Source organism: Diadema setosum, chromosome 1 (genome assembly GCF_964275005.1).
Source record: "Diadema setosum chromosome 1, eeDiaSeto1, whole genome shotgun sequence".
Taxonomy (NCBI): domain Eukaryota; kingdom Metazoa; phylum Echinodermata; class Echinoidea; order Diadematoida; family Diadematidae; genus Diadema; species Diadema setosum.
In genome coordinates, this window is record NC_092685.1 from 50788945 (window position 1) to 50810868 (window position 21924).

General features: G+C 39.3%; 1 protein-coding gene across 1 annotated transcript; it reads right to left on the reverse strand.

Annotated features, from left to right (window-relative positions):
- Positions 1-673: 673 nt before the first annotated feature.
- LOC140231924 (dynein regulatory complex subunit 7-like) lies at positions 674-20655 on the reverse strand. The gene is made up of 14 exons (XM_072312074.1): positions 20370-20655; positions 17764-18058; positions 16834-17028; positions 16362-16520; positions 15215-15433; positions 14793-14912; positions 13647-13851; positions 12937-13065; positions 12031-12254; positions 11217-11543; positions 10015-10125; positions 8996-9190; positions 3621-3760; positions 674-2543 (listed from the first exon to the last, which is right to left on the reverse strand). Exons 1-14 carry the CDS (start codon positions 20546-20548, stop codon positions 2462-2464), a joined length of 2580 nt encoding a protein of 859 aa, XP_072168175.1. The 5' UTR covers positions 20549-20655; the 3' UTR covers positions 674-2461.
- Between the last annotated feature and the right edge of the window lie 1269 nt (positions 20656-21924).

Genomic DNA, 21924 nt, shown 5'->3' on the forward strand with positions numbered 1-21924 from the left:
TCAATGGCTTACAAACTTTGCATATTTTGCTCAACCACACATCCATGCACAAACCAATTTGTTTTAGACACTGGCCAATCGAGAAATAGCCATTATAGCTTTGTCATAAAACTTACATCACAGCAAAGCCTGCAATTTCCTCTGTAATTTGCTTAATTGCATTTCTAGCATGAACGCTTCTATAAAAAATTATGTGGCTTTGAAAAACAGTATGTTTCCAAAAAGTGCTCATGCGTTTCAGTCTCAGAATAATGTGGCACCCAAGGGGTTTACACCGTGGTACACTTTGTGCACCATGGTGTGTATCAGGTCAAACACTTCTAACCAAAGGATGCAGTAAATGTCACACCATTGCTTGAGATCAGAATACAGAGAGTAGGTGACACAAGGATGACATAAACCAGACCAAAACAACACACATCTTCAGACACAAACACAAACACCTAAATAAGGCAGGGCTGCACACTAACCCATTTTTTTCTACTCGTCCAAACTGTCTGTCGGACCAGTAGGTACCCAATTTTTCCATCTTTTACTGGTCCATTCCTGAAAAAAGTTACTGGTCCAGCTGATTTTTACTGGTCCTGGACGGTTGGACCAGTGCCAGTGTGCAGCATTGTATAAGGGTTGTTACAGGTGGCTCTGGGAGATACACAACAGTGTGCACAATGTATACATTGGTCAGTAACCTCAAAATTTATTTCATGTCATTCTTCTAATATACAACATATCCCGACTTTATATATCTCATACAAATACTTTTCGTTCACCATTTTCATAGCACTATGGCTTCTTATGTACATTGATAATACAAAATATGTCTGGCATAATTTAGTATGCGAGTACCAAGGTACGAACTCTGCAGTTTTCCAGCACAACTTAACTCGTAGCATTCTCCGAAGTGACTGGCCTTGTATGGCAGTCACTATTATGCAAAGCAAGGTGTGACTGGGACTGATTCTGAGTCAGTATCCACATTTAATGTCACCAATGAGCAGATCTCTCTCTCTCCTTGCCTTTTAAATCAAAAATGACAAAGCTTAAATGGGTGTTGAATTTAATACTCCTTTCATGCTCAGCAAATTTCAGCAAAATTCACCCTGGTGCACCCCAATGAATGTCAAAGGTCATATTTTGTTTCTGGTTATAAACAATTTTAGGGGTTATTTTTGTTTTTGGTTGTTTTTGTTTTTGTATGTCAGTGCTGGCATGTACCTTCTTTTTGGAGCAACAAGCCAGTATATCAACAATGTTGAGTGCGCAAGAAATAAGCATTTCACACATGCATCCTAAATACATGTGTATGCCTGACCGCTGAAGAGCAGACTGGAGAAATTCAGCTGGGAGTTCAATCACGAGTGTGAAAGAAATTCTTCCCAAGTGTTGCCGTTAGATTCCCTGGCAATCCCCCGAGTGACTAGCATGAAAGGGGTATTAGTCAGCTTCTATGCTTAATGTCGTGCGGATCTCACTTTCTTCTCCAAAGAAACAAAATTCTAGCGAGACAAAGCTCAAAAGAAATTTGTTTAAAAAAAAAAAAAAGGTACAAGGGAGAAGCAAGCAATCTAGACGTTTACTTTAACAACATTTTTGTGTTAATCTTGTTTCAAAGTGAAGGTAATTGTTTATGGGTGTTCTGGCACTGATGGGCTGGAAACTTGTAACACCTTTTGACACTTTAAATGTCACATATAGTACACATTTTTTCCTTGATAAGTTTTCTTCCCTGATGAAACTCACGTAACACTATCTGGTCACTTTTACTTCAAAGACTGATAAATGTTACATGAAAGACTTGCGGAGTTTAGCTATAATAAACTTATAGCTAAACTGTGGAATAGATGCCACAGGTGCAGCAAGAGTTCATAGTGCATATCCAGTTCAATATGTCACACATACAGCATTCATCTGAGGAATATGCGGATGTGCTCTTTCACATAAACTGACATTTTCCATGACACACAAGTTGACAGTGCTTAGGAATTCAATTTAGGTAGATTCAATGAAACACATCTTTAGAGAATTGCAAGAAATGTAAAGGCAGTTTCTTGATACCACTGTATTACAGCTATTATTTGAGTGATATTTTTTGGTCTTGTCTTCATGACTTCATATCACTTATATTCTCAGAATACATCCAACAGAAAACTCTTTTAAAAATTTTTACCAGACATTTTGCCTTTCTGGTATCCAAAGTAGATGTATAATGCATGCCTAGCATCATCTCTGTCATAAAGGATTTATACAGCTCCACATTGTATCACACACTGTTGCAGAGTCTGCCTTGGACGGAACTTATTACACACTGCTGAAGGAGGATCTCTTGATCCCTTGACACAAGTCACAGGACCTTCACATTTGAGGGACCCCCAAAGTTCTTCCAAACATTCCCATGATCCCACAGTGACCTGCTCTCCCTGTCAAGACTTCTCATCGCCCTGGAAACCTCTCATCCCAGTGTTTAGAAGAACTCCGACAGTCTTGGATCAGTCTTGAGTTTCTGATCCAGAGCCATGTACTTGTGTGGAGCCATTTCTTTGTGCCTGGTTCATGGGTACAATAATGACAAGGGAGAAGAGATGTAACAGAATACATAATTACAGATATAAAAAGGAAATGGCGGACAAACTACAAATCAGAACAAACATATGATTTCAAGACACATCACATATTCTTATATTCCAAGGAAATATAATTTTTCTCTGATATTGATATGTGTGTGATCTTGAGGATGTGGTAGGAGATACTTTTATTCCTACCACAGCCATGAAAGGATCCAAATCATGAGCTACAATGGACTTCCATTACAACAAAGTCCTCGGGACCAGCAGCTTTCTTTTGTTATATCGCAATTTCGTTATAATCGAACAAATAAACCATAAAAGTACATGGGGAGCTACTGTTGCGGCCTGAATTTTTACTTCGTTGGAACCAGACTTTCGTTATAACGGTGTTTGTTGTAACGGGAGTGCACTGTATTAACCGATTGAGCCCTGGGGAGCTTGCTGCAGATATCATCATCCTGCAATTATCAAATTGGCAACTTTGAATTTCACTGCACATCTTTTACTCAGCAGAATGTGTACTATTTAGCAGTAATAGTTAAAAAGCAACCCTATGTCCATAAAAGTAAATTTGTAATCCTCATTAATATTATCATCATCATCATCATCACCACACAGTCAACACTGATTATCATTATCACTCTAAAACAAGTACTACAAATATCAGATCAAAGATATTATTGCTGTGAACATCATATTAGATATCATATTAATGATATTTTCAGTTGTAATCTTGTACAGATCTAACAGCCCGGGTCATATGATCACCATAAGCAAAAGTCACAGTTGAACTGTAAAGGTAGAAAAATTCTCTGTTTAACATTTTCGCGGATTGCGGCCGACAGCCTTTTTTTGGGAATGAAATTTTTGCAAGTTGCCACTGGCATCAATTCATTGTCAGTGTAAACAAGAATTTCAACTTAAAATGCACACAAAAATTTCTTATTTTACAGTAATTGTTTGTGTGTGGGTTTGGGTGTTTGTGTAACTGCATGTCCATTGATGGTGGTTGCGGGTGGTGGAGGGGGAGGGGGAGGGGAGGGGCGAGAGGCCCACCTGTTTAGTCTCAGCTCCAGGATGTGGATACGGAACATGGCCTCACTGCAGTACTCTAGGTACTCCTCCTCATCCTCTTTCTGCATGTTGATCTGGTTCTGTTGGTACCACTGCTGCTTCTTCTGTAGCTCTACCGTTTCCTAGCGACAACAAATAAAATACACGCAAAAACACAAAAAAGGTGAGTTACATGTCATATGACACACCAACTATCAAAGTGCAGGCAATGTGACAATCTGGGCCCCATTTCATAAACATTTGATAGCAAGTCTTGCTGGAATGGCAATTGTCATGGTAACAAGAAGAATCCAGCTTCCTGATTGGTTGCTGCTATGGGAAGCTGCCATTCCAGCAAGAGTTGCAATCCTATCAGCTTTTATGAAATGTGACCATGATATCATAACCCCTTCAGTAGTAGCACCACTCTTCCAGAGGGCCCTGCCATCATTATCACGCAAGCGTTGCCAGGTACCCATTTATACACCTGGGTCAAAAGGGACATCATCGGTAAAAACATATCTCTTCCAATAACACAAGCACATAGCCAGATTCAACTCAAGATCTCCATCTGAAGTCAAGAGTTTAATCCAGTATAGTGCCCTGACTAAAGAATAACAATACAAAGAATTACACTAGCAATCAAGAAGTAAGCAACAGACATAATTTAAACTATGGTAATTAAAAAAAAGAAAGAAAATGAAACAGAAAACCAACAAATACACGGAGAAGAATGAGAGCAAAGCTAGCTATGACATTAGTTTAGCTTGTTTATCACAAAACATCTGAAATATCATGTTTTCTGGTAGTTACTACTTGAAAATAATCAGTAATGAGCAATACAGAAAATTCCCCAGAAGGATATATTATATATACATGTATGTATTCCTGTGCAGGATGTTGAAACTGGCCTACTAGCTGGGCTGACTGGGGATTATTACCAGCAGCATGATCTCAATATCAGCTATACACATGGTAGTGGCAATATTCCTCCAAGTAAACAAATTCATGATCCTTTGGTTGCTCAGATACATGTAGTTTTGAAAAATAATGCAGTCTTGAAAACTGCCCCTTATTTTGTAAGTAGTGTGACCCAAGTCCTATCATGCCAGACAAACAGCTAATCTCTAGGTAAGTTCTTGCAAAAAAAATCAGCTTTATCCAAGTTTTTGAAATAGAACATTAAAACATCAAGTGCTTCTTAGGATGTTTTAATATTGCCATGTAAAGTAGGCTTAGATTCATGTAGTACTATATAACAGGAATGGTATGCAACAACACTTTAGACGAGACCGTTTTTCTTTGCTTTTATCATCTTTTGCTGAAATATCACAAATTTGATCTACTGGGGTATGTACACAGTCACAGAGAATATTAACATGTGTGAGCAAATTACATTGTTTACTGCATGTAGATTTGCATGTTTAGCATACTTTTTCTTTCAACATCACTGCTAGATTACAAAACAATGACCTGATATTTGAAATATGAAAAACCTCAAGAATAAAAGAAAAATCAAATAAGTGCTGTAGCAAAATTTAATAGGGACACAAGCACAGTCTGTGAATTGTAAATGTCAAGGTCTTCTGACCTAATGAGGTCTACTATCATTTCCTTTATCGCATTGCTAATTTGATTCATGTTCCATTCCTTTATACCATCGTGAATCACCGCAAAATTGTTTTAAGTCACCATTATCGGGCAAAACCACACTGCACTATCACATGCTGAGTATGTCACCAACCATGCCAACCACACGTAGGATCTCCATGGTCTCTGTCTTCTGATATCACACTGACATCAATAAACCCACATAATGACCAGGACCCCTACCCCCTTTTAAAAAGAGGGGGGGGGGGGGGGGGGAATGTAAACATACAACCAGGTGAAATCAGTTTTTAGTAGCTGTGTTGAGATTTACTGAGAGTCAATCTATGGATTCAGACCTGAGTGTTCGACTCACTTCTTGGCTACACAGCAATGAGTCATCATAAAATTTCAAAGAGAGAGAGAGAAAAAAAAAAGCATTGACACATGCAAGCATCACCATTTTGTGAGTGTGTGTGTTTAGACCCCATGTCCTTGAGAAACAACTGGTGTTCTACCGAACACTGGCTGTCAAAGGTGTGTTTCCATCGTTGCTAAAGATGTTAAGACTCACACAGGGTACTACACTAGACAAGTCATGAATCTGCAGTCCTGGAGATAACACCAATTAGCTTGTATCCATGTTTTATCACTTCATGGCAAATTGCAGCCCGAGAAAGTTACACATCTTCAGATCATACACAAAGCTATAACCTGATAGTAGATATCAAAGATGACAGAGGATTGAATAGCATATCAAAATTGCTGCAATATACAGTGAAATGACATTTAGTCACCAGACATGTGGATCTAGATAGTTTTAAAAAAGTTGTAGTAGTTTCCATTCACAATTGGCACAAGTTTAAAGGGATGGTACAGCATTGGTGGAGGCAAGGATTGGGATTTCAACTTTTTGCAAGATACCAAGAAACCACTCACAAATAGTAAAGAGCACACCATTCTAAGACAAATTCAAAGTTTATTTGACCAAAATCAGTTTTGGATTGACTGAGACATCAAAAACAAAGTAAAATCAAAAGCTATCGTAATAAAAGGTGGGTCCCACCTTTTATTAGGATTACTCTGTTTTGGGTATCTCAGCCATATCAAAATAAATTTTTGTCAAATAAACGTTGAATTCCTCTTGGAATTTTTTTGATATAATCATTTACTGTAAAACATGATATATTCGCGGCAATTTTTTTTTTTTTGCGAATTGCCACTGGCGTTTAATGCATAGTGTAGACAAAAAATTTCACGTGCATTTTAATTTCGTGAATCTTGGCGCTCATGAAATTCGCAAAATTAAAATGCACACAAACATTCCTTGTTTTACAGTATTTATGCACTTGTGGTTTTAGAATTAGGGATCACAGATACATGAAGATATCTAACTGCAAAGAAGGCAGTACAGAAATCTTTCCCTTTGTCTATGATTGTATGGCTAAAGGTCAAATTAGGTAATATCTTCTGTTATGACAACTTCATCTGGCAATGCTACTGGCTTGCAAACACTGACTGCACTGAAGCAATAACTCATTTGAGGTAACATATATTTTTTTCTCTCTCCCATTAAAAATCTACGCTCTATTTTCATCTATCATTACTTCTAGTTCTACCAATGATTTTTTTTTTTTGCAGCACTACTTTTCCTTAGTTCCTTCCTCTTATGTCAGATAGAGGCATATCCTGTATGAAAGGAGAATGAGGGGTGGAAGTTACTGTCACAATAAATCACTTAACTGCCTCCCCTCTGCACCCCCCACCCCCCTTTTTGAGTAACAGCCATAGAGCTAATTGCATCCTCTGATTTAGGTTCCCTTTCCTTGATGGCAATGCACTATTTTCCTGAATCAGCGAGGGTCACTACAAATGGTTCATGCTAAGTTCATGTGAGGAAGTTACACTGAGCGCAGTGCACCAGTCATTGATGTGTCAATGGGGCTATAGACAGAGGGAAATCTTTCATATTGCACACTTACCTGAAATAGTTGAATAGCTTACTAGTAGTCTATATCTTTCAAAATCAACCTACCCCCTTCCATCATAACACAGACTGCCCTGCAGAGCTTATGAATAATACCACGCACGCCCCTCTATCAGCAGCAATGACATAAAGCACTTTCAATATGTCCTATATATAATACATTTTCACTCTAACCTTCCCACTATTGAGAGAAAAGAAATTAAGACTAATGGTAACTAGAGCATTCTCACACTGAGTCATCTGTGCATAGTCAACATGTCTGTTCTGGGGTCTGTTTAAAATTCACATTATATTTTCCATTGGGACTTCTGCACCAGGCTAAAACTATCTAGCTCTCAGCACGCAGACCCTATCCCCACATAATCCCTCTCATTAACGATTCCTTCCATCTTTAATCTACTCTTATCCCTGCTGTCGACCACCCAGACATACTTTTTTCTTCAGAGCGCTAAATGTGCACATGATAGCTGGAATGAAATGAGATCTCTGGCCTGAAAAATCCATATCCAGTGTAACGATGAGGGAATGTCATGAAATCTCAAATCTCATACTCTAAATCAAAGTGAGAAATTGATAAAGCTTTGAAAGTGAGGCAATGGTTCACTGTGATGTGAATCTATTTGTTTATAGCCAGGGTTGCTAGAGTACTTGCAGAAAAAAGTCAGAAACTCAAAGACAAAAAATCTGAAACTTATGGGGAAAACAGCCTGAAGTGCCTTAATCTGTAAATATTTCAATGCATCTGAACTGCATGGAAAAAAAAAAGTCTGAAAAGAGGGGTTACGGGCAGAGTAAAAAGTCTGAAATCATACTAAACTCTGAGCTCTCACAGCCCTGTACAGTGATACAAATGTTTCTCGTTTACAAACATACATAATTATATCTTTTCCAGTAATGTCCTTCATAATTCACAAAAACGTCATGTAATGTACTTCAAATGGTCAATAAAGCACACTAAAAGCAATAATAAAATAAGTGAAACAACTATTCTATGGAAGACTGCAGCAAAGAAAATGTAGGAGGACTCAAAGCTACATCAGACTCCCTAAGTAGCTCATTATGACTGCAACAAATTAAGACTGCAAATTACTGTAGCACAAGCAGGTAACCAAGCAGCTATAAATCCTTTGAGCTGTTGTTACGGTAATAAACATATTATCACTGGAACTCACAAAACTTGTACTCCTGACCATAAGATGGGCATGAGATGCTACAAATGTCACTGTCCTGTTTATGACATCAATCTAGCTGTATGTTGGATCCACACATTTTAAAGAATAATGATTGTACAGCTTGTCATACAGGCATCCTTGCGGCATCCTACACACTCCTGATACGGACTTATCTTCCCAAAGCGGGGCCTAAATGAGGTCAGTCTTGCCTACAAGTCTCATACACTCCTGGTACTAACCTTCTCAAAGCGGGCCTGAGTGAGGTTAGTCTTGCCTGTGAGTTTCATACACTCCTGGTACTAACCATCTCAAAGCGGGCCTGAATGAGGTTAGTCTTGCCCAAGTACAAGTCTTATACACTCCTGGTATTAACCGTCTGAAGTTTGGTCTGAGTGAGGTTAGTCTAGCCTACGAGTCTTATACACTCCTGGTACTAACCTTCTCAAAGTGGGCCTGAGTGAGGTTAGTCTTGCCTATGAGTTTCATACACTCCTGGTACTAACCATCTCAAAGTGGGCCTGAACGAGGTTAGTCTTGCCTACAAGTCTTATACACTCCTGGGACTAATCTTCTCAAAGCGGGCCTGAGTGAGATTGTCTGTCGTGCAGGTCTCATACACTCCTGTTACTAACCTTCTCAAAGCGTGCCTGGATGAGATTAGCCTTGTCAATGAGTCTCATCTTGAGGTCTGCCAGACAGTCCTCCTTCAGCTTGAGGGCCTGTTGCCGAGTCAGCTTCTCAGGGTCTCCGATCTGGGCCAGGAATGGAGCCAGGTAATCCAGCTCCATCTCCTCTCGCCGCTTCTTCTCCTCCATCTGAAGCCGCTCCTGTGTGCACATTAGAGTCAAGATGATGATGATGATGATGATGATGATAGAGAAAAAATGGACATCCCTGACAACCTTGTTTGTGATTTCAACGTTCATGATTATTATAATATTGCCTTTGCTGCTGCTGTCAATGATTGCTCTTACGGTGGTTATGATGACAATGTTACAGTTGCTGATGATGGCTATAAGGAAATGTTGTAGGTAATAGCGATACTATTGATTAGTAATGATGATGACGATAGTGGCAGTGGTGGTGATTTTGATCATATACTTGCCACTGTCTTGGTCTTGCTTCTCTGGCTTCATACATCTCTGATACTACGCCAATTGAGATATCTGGCTAATATGCTTGATACCTAATTTTGCTTCAGAGATTAGGCAAATCTGAATTATATTCTATATTTCCTTGCAAAGGTAACACCCGAGTTTGACAAGTTTGAAATGACTCATTAGGGCAGAATTAAATAGTTTACACTAGCTAAACAGCAGATGCTACTCTCATTGGTACAGTTGAAAGTTCTGAAGGTTTTATCAAATTAATACACCTAACATCATGTATAAAAAGAAACTCTGCTCAATTTGTACTTAGGCATAGATACTTGCTGTAATGAAATAATAATTTGTAACATTCATTCGATGGACAAGACTTAAAAGCTAATTGGAAGTAGCTTACTATCTGTTTGTAAGGCCAGCAGCTACAATTAGTGAGCTTAAGCCAAGTTATAAACTTATCTTTTGAAAAGTCACTACTACTTTGTAATGTGCAGAAGAGTATATCAATATAGCAGCTACTATCCTTTCTTATCAATGATTTTGTTTACCCTTTCAATGCGATGTTGCTTGGCCTTCTCATTACGCTCCGTGTCATACACCGATATGTCCAGCTCGGATCTCTCCTCCTCCTCCTTTCTCTCACCAAGGATCTCCTTCACCTAGCAACCGGAATCAACGAGGGAGAAACGTGAGTCAACTGATCCAGCCACTACTCCTAGTAGAGGCCATAGATGGGCCGCTCTCTGATGGAATGGAGCGAGGGACTGATAAACACGGCTTTGAGGCAATCCTCTGGAGTGATACATTTGATACATGCATGGATGTATTTTCAGAGCCCACTGCTTCTGTTTGTGACAGGATTCAATCAGTAGGTGGATGATTCAGATTTGTATTGCCACTGTCAGCACAGGCAATGAGAGACATCTATTATCATCCTGTCTCGGATGACAAAATCTGTTGCACATCACACTTACTCTTTCTAAATCCATTTTTTTTTCTTTCTGTTTTTCTTTTTTTCTTTTAATTGAGTCCACACTCCATATAGAAGTAAATCCACAAGAAAAGGAGAGTCCTGGTATTGCATTTTGAGGAAAGCACTGTGTACAGGTGACTCCCGTTATAGCAAAGTCCTCGGGATTGGCATTTTTCCTTCGTTATATTGAAATTTCGTTGTAGCTAACAGTCAAGTATATAAAAGGTATACAGATAATAATTTTCAGACCTGAATTTTACTTTGTTTTAACGAGCATTTTGTTATAACCGTGTTTGTTATAATGGAAGTGCACTGTACTTAATTTGCAAAATTAAGAAGGAATGGGTTCTGTCACTATTTGGACTTTAAAAGGTTGAGCTCCTGACACATTTAAAATCACTTGGTAGAATTTGAAGCATAGACTCTATGAAACTGTCTTGTGTAGGTTGGACTTTTATATCTTGACTTTTCAGACATGAAGTGTGCTTTACTCATGAAGCCTCCCACACTGAGATACAAAAGTGAGAACATCCTTAAATAGGTATTGGGACATTCATGCAAATTTAAAGATTCCTATGAGGAATTTTGTATATCATTTCTGAGGGAAAATGGAACATCACTGGTAGGCGGCATTTCTACTGAAACACATCCTTGCTAATTAACTACAGAGAAAAAAAAAATCTTGGAATCTTTTCTACCACTGCACGTGAAAGAGAATAAAGTGAAGAATAATGGTGGGGGAGGGGAGAGAAAGGAAAACTCATGTTAAAATTTCACCTCATCCTCAGAGTCTCTGACACTGTGTACTGTCTTGTCTTCCTTGTCAACCAGTGAGACCAATAGGTTATAGATGTAGAGGTTCTTGGGCGGGTCCTTGTGGGGATCTACCCTAAACGTGGAGGTCATGTCGGGGGAAAAGGTCAACACGGCTCCCTTGTCGTTGGCATTGGGCGGCTTGATGAAGTCACGGGTGGATGCCGTGATCTTTTCATCCTGGTGGTGGAACGTCAGCTGGATGCGATCCTCCGAGATAAGATAGATGCACTCTGCTACATCCTCGTTGGCTGGTTTGGACCGGTTGCGATTGAATCTGTCCATAATTTTCTGGAAAGAGAACAGAATGAGATGAACGTGACTGTTCTTGCTTTTACTGATTAGCAGTCCTTTACAGTGTCTTGACCAATCACAAACTTTGTCAACAAATCTAGCATGTCTACAAAGACTCCTTAACTTCGGAAAATACCATTTGAAGGCACTCAGATATATATGCAGCCTATTCAATACACACTACTCTACATTTTACTATATGTAGCAGTGTCATAGTTAGTGACTAAGACAACTAATGCTTTCAAACAACACAACATTATGTGCACTATGACACTCGCTGGCCACAGGTCTCATTGCTGCAAATGTTCTTTGTCATGAAGATGTAGTTACAAAAGTTCTGGTATCGTGAATTATACATTAGCACATTGTTAATCAAGATAGCAATGAAAAGTACCAGTAAGTAGTAAGGTAAAGATCCACATGAATATGCATTAGGATAGTTTGTGAATGTATTCCTAGATTAGGGAAGGAACTGGTTACACACCAGGATTGGTTTTGGGCCAGACGTGGATTGGGTCCCAGCCGGCTCAAGCTTCTTTGGTCGCTTGCCAAAGACAACGTTCCGGTAGAACAGAAAGTCATCTCTGTTCTCAAAGTGCTCCGTCATCTCTAGGGCAGTTTCTTCCCGTTTGGTCAGCCCATCCACGCGGGCATGGTGGTAGAAGATCATGGTGCGCTCACTGTCCGGCCATGGACTGTAGGTTTGCTCTATGTGGAAGAAAAGAAAATAGATATATATTTACATTTATGATCTACCACTTGCAGCATAATCATAAAAACATAATTAATGTAGATTACAGGTTCTGCTTTATACAGATTGATTAGGTACAATGTTAAGACTGCTGAAGTTCACATCTAATCACAATAGTAACAAACCTAGCTGTATGACTTTTGAATTTTCCTAAGACCATTACACCAAAGAACTATACACTGAACTGGTTTCCTGGGTGCAAATACTCCAAAATAACATACATTTCTTTCATCAGTGCTGGCTGTAACTGGCATAAAGCTGGCACCAGCAACTTATTAATTTGAAGCTAAAGAAGTCATCTGTTGACCCCCTTCATGATGGTATAGCATCAATATCAGAAAGAAGGCAAATTTATCTTATACTTTCCCTTAAGAAAGAAATGGTAAGAGTTGAAGCAATCAAATATGTGACTACATCACAGCATTGAAAGCAGATGAGCTTAACGTCAACATATCCATGATTTTCAAGGTGCTTTGAAGAAAAAAAAAAAACGATACTTGGCCATAAGATAACGTATCTGTGTGTTGGTGTAATACAAAGTAGGCCCTTTTGTATGCTCTTTACCAATTATACAACTAAAGACAGAAATTGCAACATCTATCCTATAAAGGTAAGGATAAATTCTTGGACGACTGGTACCTTTGAGATGCAGTGGTCTGCCCTCTTTGTAGTACTCTGTGATGAGTCCAGTCCTGTGGTTGTGGACTCGGAGGTCCAGCTTGTCTCTGCGATGAGAATACCACTCCTTCACCTGAACCAGCTCCTTCACTACAATGATGCAAGGAAAAAATTGAAATACTCGACAATCAGAATTCTTAGAGTAACTTTATACATAAACTAGACTGGGCATAAACATAAGTACAAGACATCTTTGAGTGTGTATATCTTTTTTTCTTTGGGGGGGGGGGGGTTGGTTGTGCGTGTGTGTGTTTGTTTTTCGAAAACAGCAATTTCATATTTGTTATCATTCAGTACATTAGCTTGATTGCAAATGCATGCCTCACATATTATCAAAGAGTTTGAGCTGGCTTGGTTTAAATCCAAGTCATATCAGTTTCAGATACCATTTGGTTTACACAAATATAGTGTTTTCTTGCTATGACTCAAAGAAACACCAAACGAGCAAAAATCTCAAAAACAGGAAAACTGAATAGACTGCATTCAGACATATCAATAAAATATGACTGATTGAGCAAGTATAAAGAATACAGAAAATCATGGGGGAGGAACTGGGGGTCTGAGTCATTTCACATCAAGACGAAAAATTTGGTATCATAGTATGTGCAGAAAATTTTGGCATTTATAGAAGAGGGGGTTAAAGGAGAAGAAGAAAGAAGCGTCCAACTTACACTCCTTGTCTTTGTAGATAGAGAGTCGAATGATAAGACCATCCTGCATCAGATAGTGGGCATACTTCTCCAGCTTGGCTCTCTTGTACATCAGGGTCTTTTTGCCTTGAGGACAGCGGGACTGGTACTCCTTGAGGGACAGCTGGAGGGGGTCCACCCAGGAGGGGGGCATGTCAAGGTGCTTCTCCTCTTCCTTCTCCTCATCCTGCACCAAGTCACAGACAGACAGACAGACAGAGATGGACAGATTGTAAGAATATACTGATATGAATGATTTTATGATCACTAGAAAATAAGGTGGATTTTTTTTTTTAACCACAGTTATTACATTCCTGCTTAAATTCTTTTTTTTTTTAAACCACAGTTATTACATTCCTGCTTAAATTTTTTTTTTTTTTAATTTGCCTTCTTTCACATAAAATATTCCATGACCCAGGGAAAGGGAATTCATACTGTATAAATTGTTATTTTTGCAAGGGTTTAATTTTCGTGAATTTTGCAAATTACTGTTAGACCACGAATTTAACAACACACAAAAATGTTGACAAGCACTATAGGGTAATAATGCAGTTACGATAGCCTTGGTGTCAATGCATGAAAACAACATCTCGCGAAAATGTCTGTGACCTCTTCATTCCCCAAAATATCTGTACACGAAAAACAACAGCTTAATATACAGTAGTTCATAGGTTTGTTGAATAGTCCACAATTCAAAAGTTGAGTCCACCCTTTACAGACATGCTGGAGAAAAAAAAAAGGAAAGCGATCACAGCAGAATTTAGACAGCTTGGACACCATACATCACACATGTTGACTTTGAATTATAGAATGATGTCATTGATACCTGTGAACAATGGAATACATATGACTGAAAAACCCCTGTGCATTGACATTATTTACTTGCAAATATCTTGGTATTACAGGGGAATACACTTTGCTCTCTCTGCAATACATACCATATATCAGATTAAGAAACCTTATACATTATTTTGTTCATACTGGGGCATGTAATATTGCACTCATTGTGAGATTCGCCACCAGTCTATTTAACGCGGCGCTATGCGCCTTGTTGAAAAGACCAGTGGCTTATCTCGCGCCTTGTGCAATGTTTGTGCCCATATACTTAAAGTCTGGAATTAAACTCACCTCATCATCTTCGAAGTCCAGAGCGTCATCCTCCATGTCTGGTACATCCAACAGTGGCTTCTCGTTGCTAGGGAACATGAATTCCCATCTCACACAGTCACCGAGGTCAAAGAGCAAATCCTGTTGGACAGAAAAGTGACATTGTCATGATGGGTATAATGCCAAACAAACTTTCTCTAAAACAAATTACAACAGTACACATATCACAAGAATAATTCCTTGAATAGAATTATTCAAAACTAAAAACATAATACAAATCAACTATAATGATATCAAACTCAAGAGAATACAAGAAAATTTATATCATATATCCTCACCATGGCTTGCTTTTGGTGACAATGAATAGTTTGATTGGATTGTACATGAAATCAAGTAGCACAGTACCTCTATCTGCAGACACCAAAGCTTATATGATAACTAACCTTACAGCCGTTGGAACAGTCTTGCATATTAACCCAGTAGTTCTGGTTGTTCCACAGTGATTCAATGCCAAGGTAGGAATCATGCTGAGTGGAGTAGCTGTTCCCGGTCAGGGGCTCAATGAAGAAGTTCTCTGGCACCTCCCGCTTCCCACTCAGGACCAGGACCCAGCTGTGGACTCGCAGACCAAACAGCTCATCTGGGGGCGGTTTCTCCAGCTCCTGACAGTGACAAAACAGAAGCAGTGATAACATTCTCTACTCTAGTGATTTACTAACCATGCTTCGCTTCATTTACACAAAAAATCCATGAAAATTTCAATCCTTTATAAAGAAGGTATACATCATCATCTAGCATGCAAGAAACACCTGCTGGTATGGAAGTACAGTACTGTACAAGTCTGTGAACATTTCATTTTAGAGCACCACTACATGTCTAGCCTCTATGAGATTTGAGATAAAGCTCTTACAGTAAACATTAAACATCTGGTATTCCTGGTCATTCACCTAACTTTTGCATGATGAATTAGATTTATACGGAGATGAATGTGAGATGATTCACAAATGATCACAGGGAAAGACAAAAATGTGGAATACTTTCAAATAATATTCCCAAACAATGATGTGGCCGAGACTAACTTTGTCTCATGAATTACGTAAAGATCACTGAGTTCTTGACACCAAGCAAACAGTCCTGCATTTATGGATCAAGTAGATGATAAAAGATAGACAGTCCTGAGCACAATAACTGCGAAGGATTATGATGATTCCAGAATGATATCAAGTATCCTGCCGACAGCCACTATCTGGATGAAAAATCTATACATATATATCGTAGGCTGAGAACCAGAAGGGCGCTATTGCAGTTAAGGGAGGTATTGAACTATTGATATCACATTGTAGAGCTTGATCTCCTCTACATAATGGTGTCAATTTTAAATTATTTTCATTTTCAGTAAAATGTTAAAAACTAAAACCAAAAGGGCATTATTTTACCCAATATTTGGAACATTGCTAATAAATTTACCCACTTTTGATGAAATAAACTTTTTATATGATTGATTGTTTATTCTTTTATAATCTACACTCAAATCTTGGAACACAATAGTGCCCTGGCTCTCAGCTGACAATAAATTCCCCATGACTGTACCTCTTGCTTCTGCTCTAGTTCTTTCCTCCTCTGTTCTTCCTCCTTCTTTTGCTCTGCATCTTTCCTGGCTTCCATCTCCAAGATGAACTTGCTTCTCAAATCCTTGGGTGGTTTCACAGTGTACTTCCTCATCTCTTTCTTCTTTTCTTCCTTTTTCACCTTCACGACACATAAAAAAGGGAAATGTGTGGTAACATAACTGTTGAAAGTAGTCACTTGAATACTGTACTGCGGAAATCTAAACACAAAGTAGGAAATTTCATTCAGAAAAGTATACATAGTTGTTATTTGATGTAATCCTCATTATGAATGTATCATCAACAGGAGAATATAATTTGTTCATTTGTTAATCATGTTAACATGAACTGCATCAACATATTTACTACATTCCCATATTCTAATGACAGATGTGAAGGTGAAACTTTATTAATTTTTGGTTCACAGTATTTTTTTTACATAAATACTTTCTTACCTCATTTTTCTTTTTCATGAGGGGGCAGATTTCTCTGGTTTCATCACAGACTGTGATCTCCCTTGATGCGTAGCCACAGACCACGTAGGCATCGTATCCTGCTCCAAGAAGCAGAGAACAGAGAAGGGTGCTCATCTCAAAGCTATTTCCTCGCTGCCTTCTCAGTACAGTGGTAGGGGACAGCAGAGTTTTGGGCTGTGGAAGAAGTTTAGAACAGGTTAAAATTTCAAGGCTTATGATTACTGTAAATATGATCAAACACATCCATCTACAACAAGGAATCAGATATTTTCATGAAATACCAGTCAGGCAATATCTCAAATACATCATACTAGATTTTGTGCATAACAAATACCCCTAACATATAAGCCAAAGTTCAGTCCATTGCACTCACACCTCTAGGGAAAAGATGAAATAGACTTGCATGAGGGCTAATCATGGAAAAGAAATGCACATAATCAAAAACAGTGTATGAGAGAACATACACTATTTGATATAACGGATGAACGGGTGTGTATTTACACCATCAACTCTGCAAAAAAAATGCCATGGTTAGATTGCATGACCATAATTTTTTTATAGTAAAATAATGAATGTTACACTATGCCAAATCTTCCAATCACAAAACATACATAATAAATGACTGTTGACCATTATATCAATATTGACTCTGGTGAAAGGTGTTGTGCTACGATTATTTTCTCTCCCACTCTTCGTACAAAATTTAATTAATTCTAATAACAGTACCAGCCCTTTACAATTCATTTATTGGAAATAATTTGGAATGATGGGCCTGGACAAACAGTTGATTTGAATTTTAAAATAAATCTGAAAGCACTCTACTGATAGAAATCAAGATATATGGTGACATTATGATGTACATCTGTACATCAAAGTTTACATGTAGCATGAACTTATGTTGTTGCCTACCAGGTCTACCGGTGGATCCAATGGCTCAAAGGTGATGTAATCAGCTACAAATTCAGCACAACCGTCGTAGTCATAGAGTTCCTGGAAAGGTAGTGTGGTGGGCCTGATTGTGGTGCATACAAACTTTTCCACACTACATTCATTGAGTGGATTCAGCAGGAGTGGTTTGCGGTCCCTGTAGAGATGGACATACTGTCGACGGAAGTTTTCGGCATACGCCAACACCAGCTTCTCCTTGTTGTCATTCTCCTTGTATGAAAGGGGGTAGCTGTCCATAGGCAGATCTGCAGGTGTCCTGATGTGTGTCCAGTGAGAATGTAGAGAAAGATTATCAACTTTCATGAAATGATATTGATGTGGTAAAGACAAGGTTACTTACTTGAAAAATATCTAAACAAGATCTGAAGAAATCTAAAAGGTGATCTTTACTATCAACTAAGGTAAAAATTCCTGTGAGTGTTAAGCTACAGACCATCCCTGGTATAACAATAATCAGGTGTGGTATGGAATGAACGAACACATCTGAACAGTGAAAGAATGAAGGTAACAAAACTGAAGAAGAAGAAAGGTATCTGAAGTGATGGTCATGGAGGTGACAACTGAATATCATTAACTGAAATAATGTCAGACTGCAAGGCAGTGCTGAAAAGCAAACTAATGCAAATACAAGGTCTACACAGACAACAAAAGGAGAGTACACAAACGAGACATTAAAAAGCAAACAATGATAAAATAACAGTCCTACACAATGTCAAAAGATTTTGCTTGAGTTAGGCTAGTAGTAGGAGTGATGTTAGTTGACTATGATTATGAACTGCCAAAACTTGCCTTCTTTGAATCTTAATCATTTCCATCGTATTACAAACTGCAGAATCCCAGTTTCATGCATAAAACCCTGAAGAGGCCAATATTTTTCTTTTCCTGTGATCACACGGCACTTTCATCTCTTCTATTATTCTGAGGTTAACCTCATTTGGCAGTCAATGTTTCAAGATAAAAGTGGTCTTGAGTATGGAAAAGTCACAACTAGAATATAGGAATTATGCTATAATTATAATGAAACAATGAAACCGATGTGCTTATACAATGTAATTATGCCCAGAAGGGCCCTGCATCATCATGATCAATTATTCATGTTCTTGTACTACATCTAGCAGATCCAGATTATCATTTTATAAAGGATTCTCATATCAATAAAACTGACAGCAGACAGTTGACAGCATGCAGCAATGACAACATTTCAACTCAACGCATCTGATCCAAGACTTCTTTGCTGTAACTTGTTTATTGCAGGGGAAGGAGAGCAAGTTGTTTTTGTGAGCACTGATTGATGATACTTACTAAGAGTCTAGACTAGATCTAGATCAGATTTACCCCAGAGCCATAGGCATAAGAATTTGGAACACTCTCCCTGCCAAAGTAGTAACATCAGGTACTTTGATGACCTGTAGGACTCTAGGGCCCGAATTCACGAAGGTGGTACAAATGAAACCATGGTTTAAACCATGGACAAAACCATGGAGTGCCAAGTGTTGCATGGAATATTTCGTTACGAAATTGGTCATTTCGTCAACAAAATGACCGTTTCGTTAACGAAATTATCATTTTGTGGACGAAATGTTAATTTATTAGTTATAAAATGCTGTCATTTTGTTACAAAATAATCATTTCATCGGCGAAATGACTGATTTCGTAACAAAATATTCCATGCGATACTTGGCGCTCCATGGTTTCATTTGTACCACCTTCGTAAATTCGGGCCTAACGTTAGGAGTGCAGCCCTACCTGTCATTAGACAGATGGCGCCGCCTCCTACCCTCAAGATGCTGCATGAGAGGCATAGGCACACCTGCACCGAGCACCTGCACCTATTGACACACCTGAGCTCACATCACCACATGCACATGCTACAGCACACTGCACAGCACAGCCCTCTCCAGGACAGCGTCTTCGGGCAAAATCGTGAAATAGGCCCCACCGCAGTGCGCGTGCACCCGTGTGTTAGCAAGCAAGGGTAGGTCCTAGGGTTTGGTTAGGGTTTAGGTGAGGTAGGGTTGTATTTATGGTTAAATTGGCCGTTGAATTAGTCGAGGGACATTAGGGAGTCCTTCCGAGAAGAGAGTACGAAAGATGCTATGCTGTGGAAATCGGCCCCACCGCTGTATCAATTTCGCGTAAACGCTGTTTGGTGGGGCCGCATTCACGAGTATTAATCCATTATACTGTGGAAGGAAGCCCTACCGCGGTGCTTACCTACCGATGAACGCCACACGGTGGGGCTGAATTCACGAGTATAAATAGGCGAGCCGCCGTAGTATTAGTACGGACACGCAGTGGTGGGGCCTATTTCACGAGTATGCCCGTCTTCGCTTTTTGGGAGAGTAATTTACTCATTCAAGGTTCAAGATCAGATGCTCCGATACGGCAGGGCGTAGACAATAATCCATCCCATATCGTGGGTCTAACATTGTTAGAAATAGAATCAACACTCTAACGTTAGATATCTAGATTGATAGAAAAGTACACTTCCATAGCATTTTCAGGGACCATAAATGACTACATTTATAAACAAAACAAAAAAAGAATAATGACCAGAGGTATCTTACATATCAATCTTAGGAGGTTCCAAAACAACTTGGTCGAGTTCATCTTTCAGTTCTCCCACAGCTTCTAAAGCTTCAGCTGGAATTTCATTTTCTGCAGTTGACCCCTCCTCTGGAATAGCTCCTTCGCCGGGATCACCCTCATCAACGACTATTGCTGGACCTTCTCCTACTCCATCCATCTTTAATCATAACAAAACTCCGCTGCAAAAAAATTACAAACTTGTATCATGCAGAAAGAAACGGTTACTGGTTTATGGTAGCTCTTTTTCTAAACACTGCACCAGGCAATATTACGATCTTTGACTCGAACACTAGCTGCAGCACTTACGTGTGTACGTACACTGTCGATGTCCGAATGCTCGACCAAATCACAACTGACTGTATACAGATGTTCCAAATCCTTAGCAACAGTTACAAATATAGTTCTCACTAAAATCGATTGTTTCAACTTCACAAACGGCTTGAACAAATCATCTTTATATTTTACATAGTTTGATATATACAAAAATCCATAATTTCCTAGTAAGATTGATTCAAGGAGGAAAAAAAAATACTTGCGCATTAATATCATAATATGCCTGGCTGTTGTCAGGTTTATGTCTCATTTTGGACGTTGAGGGCAGCAGAAAATATCATTGCAAGATGGCAGCCCCCATGAGAAAAATGTGACCGTCTTAACGGGTGGTGTGGTCCATGGAGGAGAAGCTCCATTATTCTGTTTGCTTGACTTAGGCGGTTGTGAACAGTTGACTGCTGATATTTTCAGTATCCACCATCTTCTACGTCGTATGTGATCATATAGAATAAACTAAAGTATGGAGGAATCCGCCAGACAGCATGAATTGCAATTGACACCGACTGAATGTGTGCGGAATACAGAAATTGCATTGCTGGGCATTGCGCAATCACACGATCATCACCTGCTCAGTTCGGATGTATGTAGTCAGCTACTGTCCACTGTCAGATGTGATATAGGGCATGAAGGTAAAGTCACTAAATTATCAATGTTTATTGATTTTGGGAGAGTTCTAGCGGCATATCTTGGGGAGTACTGGTTACAAGACTTCTTTCGTGTGGGGGTGGGTGGTCATGGTGGTGGACTTAATTTACTGGTGGTGGTGGTGGTGGGGGGGGGGTGGGAAAGGAATTGGGTTTGACAATTGATCTCAGTTCGGGAAACCTCACAAGGGGGGCCCCTCCTTATAAGTAACCCGTCCCCCTTATAAGTAACCCCGTCCCCCTTTATATAAGTAACCCCCGGGGCACCCCTTATAAGGAGTCTCCACGCTTTTTTGCAATGCAATGCGAAAATGAAAGGACTGCGGCAATTCGCTTGATTATGTCCATAAAGCTTCACAAGTTTCCTAGTTACTCACGAAATTTGAGCAAAATCGGTTCGAGGCATCATATCTAAAATCATGGATTTAAATGCGATGTCAAACGACCCATGCGAATGCTGAAATGTGAGCGATTACTGGCGTGAGTGTCGCCAGGCGCGGCGGCGCGGCAATGCTTGAGTGCAGACGTGGCGACTGAGTACCGTACTCAGTCGCCA